Source organism: Mastomys coucha, unplaced genomic scaffold (assembly GCF_008632895.1).
Source record: "Mastomys coucha isolate ucsf_1 unplaced genomic scaffold, UCSF_Mcou_1 pScaffold6, whole genome shotgun sequence".
NCBI classification, from domain to species: Eukaryota; Metazoa; Chordata; class Mammalia; order Rodentia; family Muridae; genus Mastomys; species Mastomys coucha.
The window spans coordinates 66,765,157-66,777,362 of record NW_022196912.1 but is presented as its reverse complement, the minus strand read 5'-3'; the positions used below and the strand labels follow the sequence as shown (position 1 = coordinate 66,777,362).

Here is a 12,206-nt window from a genome sequence, read left to right as displayed (position 1 = left end):
TTTTTGGTTTTTCAAGACAGGATTTCTCTCTATAGCCCTGGCTGTCCTGGAACTCACTCTGTAGATCAGACTGGCCTTGAACTCAGAAATCTGCCTGCTGCCTCCTAAGTGCTGGGATTAAAGACATATGCGCTGCCACCGCCCAGCCTACTTCTGTATCTTACTAGAATTCTCATGAATTTGCACAACATAAGTGTAATGATTATATTGTTTTTTCTTGTCTTAAATACTTTTTTCTGTAACAATCTTTTGTCTTTTTGAAAAAAGACTTATTCTTAATTTTGTGTGTCTGCGTGACTGCGTGAGATGTATGTACATGAGGACAGTGCTCTCAAAGTCCAGAAGAAGGCATTGGATCTCCTGTATTAGGGTTACAGGTGGTAGTGAGCTACCATGTGAGTGCTGGTAAGCAAACTTGGATCTTCTTCAAGTACAGTACGTGCTCATAACTGCTAAGCCATCTCTCCAGCCTCTGGTTTTGTTTGTTTGTTTTGAGACAAAGTCTCACTACGTAGGCTAGTCTCACAGCAAACTACTGCCTGGTTTTTGCCTCCCAAGTGCTGAATTAAGGATGTGTACCACCGAACTTGGAACTGGCCTTGTAAAGCAGGCTGGCCTCAAACTCAGAGATCCACCTGTCTCTGCCTCTGCCTCTGCCCATGGTTGACTTTTGAGCATCTGGTCTCTCCACAGTTGATAATGTTAATTTCAAGTAGTGTTAGATGTTGTGTTATTCAGGGTTTTCTACAGTAACGGAACTTAGATAATATAACAGAACTCTATATATGTATAGCTAAAAAGAGGACTTACAGTTTGTGGCCCAGCCAATCCAGCACTAGCTGATTATGAATGGGCACTTCAAGGCTGGATGCCTCAGCTGGCCTTCATTATATGACAGAAACCAAAAGAAGTAGGAACTATGAATTGTATCTTGGGTATTCCGAGCATTTGGGCTGATATCCACTTAACAGTGAGTGCATACCATGTATGTTCTTTCGTGATTGGGTTACCTCACTCAGGATGATATTTTCTAGTTCCATCCATTTGCCTAAGAATTTCATGAGTTCATCATTTTTAATAGCTGAGTAGTACTCCATTGTGTAAATGTACCACATTTTCTGTATCCATTCCTCTGTTGAAGGACATCTTGGTTGTTTCTAGCTTCTGGCTATTATATATATATGGCTGCTATGAACATAGTGGAGCATGTGTCCTTGTTATATGTTGGGTATATGCCCAGGAGTGGTATAGCTGGGTCCTCAGGTAGTACTATGTCTAATTTTCTGAGGAACCGCCAGACTGATTTCCAGAGTGATTGTACCAGCTTGAAGGAGTGTTCCTTTCTCCACAACCTCGCCAGCATCTGCTGTCACCTGAGTTTTTTTATCTTAGCCATTCTGACTGGTGTGAGGTGGAATCTCAGGGTTGTTTTGATTTGCATTTCCATGATGACTAAGGATGTTGAACATTTCTTTAGGTGCTTCTAAGCCATTTGGTATTCGTCAGTTGAGAATTCTTTGTTTAGCTCTGTACCTCTTTTTTAATAGGGTTATTTGGTTCTCTGGAGTCTAACTTCTTGAGTTCTTTGTATATATTGGATATTAGCCAGCTATCTGATATAGGATTGGTAAAGATCTTTTCCCAATCTGTTGGTTGCCATTTTGTCCTATTGACAGTTTCCTTTGCCTTACAGAAGCTTTGCAATTTTATGAGGTTCCATTTGTTGATTCTTTACCTCAGAGCATAAGCTATTGGTGTTCTGTTCAGGAAATTTTCCCCTGAGCCCCTATGCTCAAGGCTCTTCCCTACTTTCTCTTCTTTTAGTTTCAGTGTATCTGGTTTTATGTGGTGGTCCTTAATCTACTTGGACTTGAGCTTTGTACAGGGAGATAAGAACAAGTTGATTTGTATTTTTCTACATGCTGACCTCCAGTTGACCTGACAGCATTTGTTTAAAATGCTGTCTTTTTTTTTTTTTGCACTGGATGGATTTAGCACTTGGAAGAATGAGACAACAAGATCGGAAATTCAGTATCATCCTTAGCTATGTAGCATGTTCAAGGCCAGCCTTGGATACATGAGAGACCCTGCCTCAAAAAAAGAAAAAAAAGTTTAAAAATTAAAGAATTGGAAAGCATGTTATTTTCTCTTGAAGACACATATTCAAGACCTACAGTCATCTGTTTAGATTTAACATCTGCATATTTTCATAGTATTTCAGTACTTTCCAATTTAGGTAACAGATCTCTGGTCAGTGAAGTGTGTTAAAGGAAAAAGTACTTTGAAATCCCTCTGGGCTTTGTTCTGTTTTGCTTGCTTTGACTTCTTAGTGGCTGGTCCTCATACCATCTGCTGTCTACAACTTAGGATTCATAAGGATGTCTACTTTAAAAGAGAAAGAGCACATATATTTTCTGGCTGGGGATCTGATATAATTCAGTAATAGAGCACTTGTCTAACACATGAGAGGCCCTAAAACAATCCCCAGAAAAAGAAGAAAAGCCACAGGAGGATTAGAAAGTCAAGACCATCCTCAGCTACGTAGAAGATTTGCTGCCAACCTGGGCCTCGTGCAACTCTGTCTCGAAATAATTTTTTCAATGCATACATAATTAAACTGATTTTTTTTCTACTGTCTCTTAATTTTTCTTTTCTGTTCCTTCTGCCTCCATGCCCTAAGGGCTGGGATTGTAGATATGTACCACCATGCTCCTTTTTGATTTTAGAGTCATGCTCCCTGAGGTTCCTAACTCAGATGTATTTTCATGTTCTGGCACCTCCTTGACCAGAACTCATAGAAAGGGATCCCAGAGGGATCCTGGATCCTATGCCTAGCACTGGATTTTCATTCAGTAGCCCATGACTTCTGGGAACATTATCATCTAATACCTTCATTCAGACTCCTTCACACAGACATGCACTTCATTTAACGTATAAGTATTTACTATACCTCCTTCAACTCTTTATATCCCAATATTTTCCACCACTACTTTCGTATGACATATGTCCCACTCTCCCTGCACCCTCTCATGGGCCTGTCTGGGTTTCTAGCTTTTACAGACACTCCAAATTAAACTCACAGATCTGGAAATTTGAAACTAGGACCCATAGGAGAGAGAGCATGAGTCATTTGGCTTTATGGGCCTCTCAGCTCAGTACATTTCCAGGTCCGTCTATCCTCCTGCCGATTTCATCATGCTGGGTTTTCTCTCCAGCTGAGTAGAACCCCACTGTGTGTGTAGCACAGTTTTCTCACCCATTCATTCCTCAGCTAATGAGCAGCAGTGAACACGATGAGCAGGCATGTCTGTGCCCTGTGAGCAGGGCACGGAGTCCTTTGGGTGTCTGCCTTGGAGTGGAATAGCCGAGCCATCTGCGGGGTTGTCTTCTAGCTTCTCAAGAAACCTACATGCTGATTTCCACAGCATCTGTACCAGTTTACACTTTAGCCAGCCGTGAACAAGGGTTCCTCCTTCCCCACATACACGTAATAGTGGAAATTAAACAGTGGGGAACCACAGGTGCAAATAATAGCAAGGGAGCAAATTGCTGGCACAACAGGTCTGAAAGGCCAGCTCCTCGGTCTGTGGCTTGAACAGACTCACTTCCCTGCAGCATCCTTTCCCTTTCTGACATGTGCCACAGGGGACACATCCTCGTGCTTGCTTTAGACCCTGCCCTCTACTTTGACTTCTGAACCTGCAGGTCTGGTTTATTCTGATGTTGTTGTTTGTTGTTTTTCACTAATACTCTGTAGTTTGATTCCCATCCTTTCTTTTTCTTTTAAAGATTTATTTATTTATTTTATGTATATGAGTACACAGTTGCTGTCTTCAGACACACCAGAAGAGGGCATTAGATACTAATACTGATGGTATGACCCACCATGTGGTTGCTGGGAATTGAACTCAGGACCTCTGGAAGAGCAGTCAGTGGTCTTATCCACTGAGCCATCTCTCCAGACCACTTTCATCCTTTCTTACTGGGAAAATGTCTTTCTGTAGACTCTTTATTTAAAAAATAAAAACAAAAAGATAGTGTCTTACTCCAGGCATAGTTGCACACACCTTTAATCCCAGCACTTGGGAAACAGAGGCAGATGAATTTCTAAGTTCGAGGCCAGCCTAGTCTACAGAGTAAGTTCCAGGACAGCCAAGGCTACACAGAGAAACCCTGTCTTAAAAAAAAAAAAAAAAAAAAAGGTTGGTTTGCTTTATAGCATTAGTACCATCTAGTTTGTAAGGTTAGCAGCTAACAAGTTCACAGATTTTAGGCATGACGATTTATGTCTTTAATCCCTGCACTCTGCAGACAGAGGCTGGCAGATCTCTAGGAATTCAAACTGACCCTGTCTCGAAAGAAAAAGTCAATAATGAGTCAGTTCCTTAATTGGTTGGTAGAACCATAACTTTGAGACTATAATAATAGCAATGAATGTCCTAACAAAAATATTTTTTAAAGGTGTGTGTTTCTGTATGTGCACATGGGTATATGTTCTGAATATTTCAATAGGTTTGAGAGGGAACCTTCTTAAATCCATTCATAGCCTCATTATTGTGATTGTGAATTTCGTTAAGTGCAGCCATTTTCATGAAAGGGGTTGTTAATTATCACAGTGTGTAGTAATTTTATCATCATTCTTACTGTTGTGTGTCTATGCATGACGATGGGGGTTACACATGTGTGGAGATCAGCGTGACAGCTGACATTGTTGTTATTGATGCTTATGAGATCCAATTGTTTTAGGTTATCATAAAGGCGTATGATTGATTAATAGTAATTCTAGTCTGCATTTGGATTTGTGTTTTGTATTCTTTAATAGTGGTGTCTTCCTGCTAATTATAATCTCATGTGTTTTTCCTTAATAAAGATTTTACAGCTGTAACCTGCGTGGATACAATGCAGGAGGAAGAAGGCGACAGAGGTGATGATGCCTGGGTTTTGACCAGAGGTGATGACAGGCCACACCCTTTCAGTAATCCTCGATGGGCCACCAGAGTCTTCGCTGCTGATTGTGTCTGCAGGATAATTAACCAGTGTGAAAATGCAAACAGCGCTCATTTTGACATTGCTTTAGCACAAGAAATGAAAAAACGTGATTCAAGAAGTAAGCAGCAAGACCACATGATAAAAGTGGGGGCACTGTCCCTCTGGTTTTCATTCCAGAGTGAAGCATAGCAGTGGCAGGCCTTACTCTAGATGGACATGCTCCTGCAGTGTATTCAGCATGCCATTACTTGTGTTAACATAAATAAAAATTATGAGCTTAATCCCTGGAACCTATGGGAGAAGGATGGTTGCATGTACTGTGGTACACACATACATTAGTAAACATAATTTTTTATATCAAAATATTGGTATTACCAATCTGAATGCATATTGTGTTTAATAGTTTTCAAGCAAGCATTTTCTTTTGAAATCCTAGTGCTCCCTGACTCCCAAACTTGAAACCAAGTTGGCTTTTACTAAGATGTAGGTATTTTCTGTGAACTCTGACTATGAGTTTGTCTCATGTTGTCTAGGTAAATACTAATTTCTGGAAATACTACTGGGCCACTTTTAAATGATTTTTTGTTTGTTTTTTCCTTTCAGAATTTTTATAGTAAGAGTATGTTTCAGGAATGAATGGAATTACCTTTTTTTTTTTTAAATTTCTATAGCTAGAGATTTTTTTTATATTTCTGTTTGGCATTAACTTGACATAAAGAGAATAAATTACTGCCAAGTTCATCACATTCCAAGCTCTGCTAAGTACAATTAATGTGCTTTTATCAGACAGTCTGGCAAAGTGTTTATTAAGGAAACTGCTTGCCACTCTTTCTTAAAGAATGTTAATTCTGCTTTGGGCTTTTGAATATAATTTTTTGGTTTTGGATGGTTTTATGTATATTTGAGTGTATGTTAAATTTAGCCTGAAAGTCTACTTAACACAGAATGAAACAGGACAGTCTGGAGAACCTAAGCTATAAAATAAGGAGAGAACATCATCACATAATGTAAATTTTAGTTTCAGCCTGTTCTTTTTCATGATAAAACATCTTTTTCATCTTCTAGATGATTTTTTGGTGCTCCATCTTGCTGACTTAATCCGCATGGCTTTTATGGCTGCCACAGACCATAGTGACCAACTCCGTCTCTCTGGCCTTGACACACTCTTAGTTGTTATTCGGCGGTTTGCAGATATTGCAGAGCCAGAGTTTCCAGGTCATGTGATTCTGGAACAGTATCAAGCCAATGTAAGCATTTTCTGTTAGAACTTTTCAGGTGTTAATAAACAATCTATGAAACCGTGTCATAAGCCAGGTGGTGGTGGCACATGCATTTAATCCCAGCACTTGGGAGGCAGAGGCAGGTGGATTTCTGAGTTCGAGGCCAGCCTGGTCTACAGAATGAGTTCCAGGACAGCCAGGGCTATACAGAGAAACCTTGTCCCGGAAAAAAAAAAAAAAAAGTCATGTCACATTTTAATGCATAAAGACTCTCTCTTCTAATGCAAGCCCTCACCATCAGTGCACAGAAAATACATGTAGAACAAATCTAATAGCTAGCATTTTATAAAGCTTCAAGTAAAACCAAAATAGCATGCTTAAAACAGGAGCTTATATTCTTTGTTTGTTTGTTTGTTTGTTTTTCGAGACAGGGTTTCTCTGAGTAGCCCTGGCTGTCCTGGAACTCATTGTGTAGACCAGGCTGGCCTCAAACTCAGAAATCCGCCTGCCTCTGCCTCCCAAGTGCTGGGATTAAAGGCACATGCGCTACTACTGCCCGGCCGGAGCTTATATTCTTAAGGGTTGATTTTTATATTTAAAACCTTTTTAACTTACAGGAAGTCTTTAGTAGGAAAGTATTTTACAAAGTAAAAAATAAGCTACTCAGTAAGAAAATAGTCAGGCTATATACAAGTTTTATCTCTATTACTTCTAGATTAGAGTGCTACATGAAACCTCCTTCAGTGTTTTTTCTGGATTTAGGAAAGGGCCAGGTTTTGTCCTGGTTTTATGATCTTTGTAACTGTGTTTAAGAATCCAAGAATGAATGTGGAACCCTCACCTGTCATGTAATCTGCGTGTTGAGTGGCAGGCAGTCTGTTGATCACTAGAAACAAGGAGACCCTCTACAACCATTCTATAGTTGGTTAGCAGGCTCCATCACTTCTTCCCAGCAGACAAAGCCAGCATATACATGGAGCATAGCCAAAGCAAAGGGTTGATGTATGGGAACAGACACTGTAACTCAGGCCACTAGGGCCAAGCTCTCACATTTCTGCCTCCTTAGAGCTGCAGGTGCTAGAAACACCGTTCAGGCAGAAAAATGGAGGGCTCGTTGTCTCCCACACAGGCTCTACTCTGAGCAGCCCCACCTCTCTAAGTGGTAACAAGATGGCTCTTTCCACACTCATGTCCTTGCAGAGAAAGAGCCCCTCAGCAGCAAAACTCTAGAGAGGTGTGTGTGTTCCCTGGCGTGGTTCCCTGGAGCCAGTTACTAGCTAGCTCTCCAGCAAGTACACAGACTGAGAGTTGAAGAGGGATGCCTCCCCAAGGCAGAGTGCTTGGACAGGTACAGGACAGAGAGACAAATCAGGGCCCGTGGAACCCATTCTTAATGAGTGATTTCCAAGTAACATCAGAGTGATGCTCCCTTGTTGATGGGCAACATATTGTATAATTCCTTGACAGGTTGGAGCCGCTCTTAGACCAGCCTTCACTTCAGAGACACCACCTGACATCACTGCCAAAGCATGTCAGGTACGTGGGTACAAAGTCGGAGCTGAACACATGACTTTAGAAGCCAAGCACTTGGGAGACTGAGCCTTGAAGCTTGCAGTGAGTCCAAGGCCAGCCTGGGTTGCATGCTCCAGGCTCAAGGGTCTTTCTTATAATCCCAGACTCATCTCAACCTCTTTTCCTTTCCTTTTGACATTTGGGAAACTGCCCTGCTTCTTACCCGGGTTCTATTTACTAGAGCAGTTTCATGTTGATGGACTTGTCAGGGTTCAGTTGTTCCTATTACAGATACAGCCACAGCTGGGTATGGTGGTACAGGCCTTTGATCCCAACATTTGGGAGGCAGAGGCAGGTGGATCTCTGTGATTCTGAGGCCAGCCTGGCTTACAGATTAAATTTGAGGACAGCCAAGGCTAAAACCCTGTCCTGAAAAAACAAAAAATAAAATATAGTAAAAGTCCTGCCACAGTGAGCCGTCACCCTGCATAGGTCCTTTCACTGAATGCAAGCCTGTCTGTGGAATAAATTCCTCTCAGTTGGTAGGTAAAGGGTCTATTAGAGGAATTTGGCCGATAAAACTCATGCTGACAATGTATGCAAATACTCGTTTTCCCACATCCACAGCAGCATTGAGTTACCAAACTCATAACTAAAAACAGCTTGTCGGGAGAGCACAGGTGGAAATTTCAAGCAAAGTTAAGTATGTTTTACGTGTCTCTAAGAGCATATACTGCCACATCCAGCTTCCCCTTTGTTTTTTAGGGACTGGGCCTGCTGTAGCCCTGGCTGGCCTTAAGCTAGCCAAATCTGTCCTGAAACCCCTGCTCCTCCTGCTGTTGGGATATAGACATAGCCACTGTAATCGGCTCTGCATTGCAAAATACTACTGTTGTTTTATTGTTCTTGCTTTGCTCTATGGTTTGTTTCTGTTTTTTTTATGTTTTGTTTTCTCAAGACAGGGTTTCTCTGTGTAGCCTTGGATGTCCTGGAACTCACTCTGTAGACCAGGCTGGCTTTGAACTCACAGAGATATGCCTAACTTCTGCCTCCCCCATGCTAGGATTAAAAGCATGAGCCACCACTGCCAGGCTTGCTTTGCTCTTTAAATAGATTAGGCTGTTATTAGACGGATCATAATCTTCCTCAGGGGCTGGAAGTGTAACAGAGTAGAAGAACACTTGCCGGCATCTGTGAGATTCTGGGTCAGCCCCAGAACTGCAAAATATAAAAATAAAATCTTCCTTGTTCCTTGGAGTGTTTTCTTTTGAAATAGGGTCTCACTGTGTAGCTCTGTCCGACCTGTAACTCTAGGTAGATAAGGGTGGCATTACAAAAAATCCACGTGCCTCTGCCTTCTGAGTGCTGGGACTAAAGGCGTGTACCAGCACACCCAGCCTCATTGGAATTTGAAATGTTAAGTCTTTGTCTTTTAACTAAGTCACATCAGTTAACCACCCCATCTCTTAACTTTAAATAATGAGATGAGATACTCAAGATTAAAGTATAGCTTTATGATTATGGATGCATAGTTTAATTTACACACGTTGCTGCCTCACACTCTTCATCTTACATACTAAGGAACTGCATTTAACCTGCTTCAGCCTTAGATCCTGTTCATTTCTGAAGTCCTGGCTTTTGATTCTTCTCCTACTACATTTTATTAGTTTTCTTGGTTTAAAAAAAAAAAATTCCAGGACTGGAGAGCAGTTAAGAGTATTGGCTGCTCTTCTAGAGGCCATGGGTTCAATTGCCAGTACCCAGATGGCAGCTCACAATTGTCTGTAACTCCAGTTCCAGGGGATCCAAAGCCATGCAGATATATGCATGCAGGCAAAACACCAGTGCCCATAAAGTAAAAATAAGTAAATCTTGTTTAAAAAATTATTTCTGTGGCTAGATTCCTAGGATGTGAGTGGGCTCTGCTAAGCTCAAAACAAGAAATGCAGAATTTTTTTGAATCTAACCTTTGGTCTTCTCAAAACCAGGTTTGCAGTGCTTGGATAGCAAGCGGAGTTGTTAGTGACCTCAGCGATCTCCGCAGAGTTCATCAGCTACTTGTCTCATCACTAACGAAGATACAGGCTGGAAAAGAAGCTCTCAGCCAGCTGTACAATGAAAGTGCCTCCACCATGGAGATCTTAGCGGTGCTGAAAGCCTGGGCAGAGGTTAGTGCTCTTTCACTGACTGGGAATTATGGAAGCTAGTACACGCCATAAACACCGAAGGATGTACAATAGAATTATACAGTAAGTACTGTTGGCCGGCGGGTGGGGGGAGGAGCTTGTAAGTCAATGTGTATGTGCCTGAGTTCAAACTCAGATCCTTGAGCATGTTAGTTAAGGCCTATAACACTGAGGCACACCCTAACCTACATTTTTTTTTTTTTGAGGCAAGGTCCTCCCATGTAGCTGAGGGTAGCAGTAAAATTGTGGTTCTCCTCTCTTCCTCTCAAATGCTGAGACCACCAGCTCTGTCACCATGTTAAATAGTAGTCTATTTTCAAGGTAAACTAAAGAATTTCAAATGAGATTTATTTAAATATTAGTTAACATTGGCCAGTCTAAAGACCCAAGCAGGAGCAGTTATGAAATCAAAGAAATTTCATAATAGCCAATGAAAATGAACTCCCAGTGACTGAAGATGTATGCATTTGCTTGTGTGTACTTTGATTTTTTTAAAAATTTTTAAAGTTAAATTTATTTAATGCACCTGTGTTTGAGGGTGGGTGTGCTTGTGCACACACTCGCATACCATAGCATGCATGTGGAGGTCAGAGGACAACTTTCAGGAGTTGGCTCCCTGCTGCCTACCTACCAGGTGAGTCCCTAGGACCTAACCCAGGTCTTCAGACTTAGCAGAAAGCACCCCTAACTCCTGAGCCATCTCATGAGCCCTACTTGAATATGTTTAACATTCTTTCATAGAAAGAATCAAGAGAAGGAAGGAAGGAAACGAAGAATCCCGAGATGGGTCAATGGGTAAAGGTGCTCATTTTACAAGCTTGGAAAAGGTGGACGGGGAGAATCAGCCTGACAGAGTTGTCCACTGACCTTGAGAGCATGCATGTCCGTGAACACACACACACACACACACACAATTCATGCACACATGATAATAATAAATAGTATTTTTATTGTTTTTCTTTTTTATTTTTATTTTGAGATTATAATTACAACTTTTCTCCATTCCCTTTCCTTCAAATCTTCCCTTATACCCCTTTCCACTCTGCTTCAAATTCATAGTGTCTTTTTGCATATACAGATATGTTCCCAAAATATAGCCTGTTGCGTCTCTGTGGTGCTACTTGCATGTATGTTTTCAGGGCTGACCATTTGGCACTGGACAACCAATTGATATGCTCTTCGCTGAAGAGTACCACCTCTCCAGCTCCCAGCTTTTCTCAGTTCCCTAAAGAATTTCGAATTGTAAACAATATATTTTCCTATAAAAGCTTCTAGTCACAGTATTATTTGTAATTTAAATCTTGTTTCTCATTACCTTCTCTTGGTTTTTCCTCAGATCAGACTGATCAGCATACTCTATATAATAGAATCCCATAGTCCCTGTCTAAAACCCCTGGAGCCAAATACATGTAGAATTCAGAATTAGGAGTGAGGGTAACTCAATGAGCAATCTGTACATCTGTCTAGAAGCCGGGGGCAACAACAGGGACCCTGTAATCAAGCATATTACCATTATCTGTAGTAATGTATCTGAGTACTCACACTGTGCTATATGGAGAGAGGGAGTTAAATTTATCCTATTTTTTAATTTGCTATTGCTTTGACTTCATACAGCATATATATGTCATAGGATTTTCATTTATTTTGTTTCAAGGTCAGTAGTTGTAGGTTTCAGAGTTACAGGTAAGTGATAATACATGCTGTGGACTGTGGTAACTGCTTTACCCTACCATTCTTTAGTCCATGAATCTATTCCAGTAAACATTTTTATTGTGGCTTAGTGGTAACTGTAATAAGCATATTTTTCAGTTCAGTTGAGAACTGGCTGTCTGCAGCCAAATGGTGAGATGAGTGCTTATGTTAAGAGTGCTGCTGTTGTAGCTGCTGTTGTGGCTGTTGACGTGCACAAAGGCAGGATGTTTACCAGTGTTATCTCTGAGACATCTCCACGGAGATTATTTTTATTCCTTTTAAATTTTTTTATTTTATTATTTTATATGTATAAATATTTTGCCAGCATGTATATGTGTATATTATATGTGTACGTATCAAAGTCAAAATAGAGTATTTGATCTCCTGGAACTGGAGTTACAGATGGTAGCAAGCCACCATGTAGGCTCTGGGAGTTGAATCCAAGTCCTCTGAAAGAACAGCCAGTGCTGTTAATTGCTGAGCCAACTCTCCAGCCTCAGAGAGTCTAATCTTTCTACCCTCTGTATGTCTTTATACATACTTGCCTTCTTTTTTCAAATAATTTTTAACACTTTGGGGTGTGTGTGTGTGTGTGTTTTGAATGTAT

The 12,206-nt window shown here is 40.9% G+C and overlaps 1 protein-coding gene across 1 annotated transcript in view; it reads left to right on the top strand.

Annotated features, from left to right (window-relative positions):
* Window positions 1–12,206, top strand: part of Heatr5a (HEAT repeat containing 5A) — a 99,147-nt gene that overhangs the window by 66,268 nt on the left and 20,673 nt on the right. The window contains exons 24-28 of the mRNA XM_031357715.1: window positions 3,272–3,305; window positions 4,871–5,107; window positions 6,055–6,236; window positions 7,677–7,745; window positions 9,710–9,889. Coding sequence (XP_031213575.1) covers window positions 3,272–3,305; window positions 4,871–5,107; window positions 6,055–6,236; window positions 7,677–7,745; window positions 9,710–9,889 — 702 coding nt within the window. The remainder of the gene's footprint in view (window positions 1–3,271; window positions 3,306–4,870; window positions 5,108–6,054; window positions 6,237–7,676; window positions 7,746–9,709; window positions 9,890–12,206) is intronic.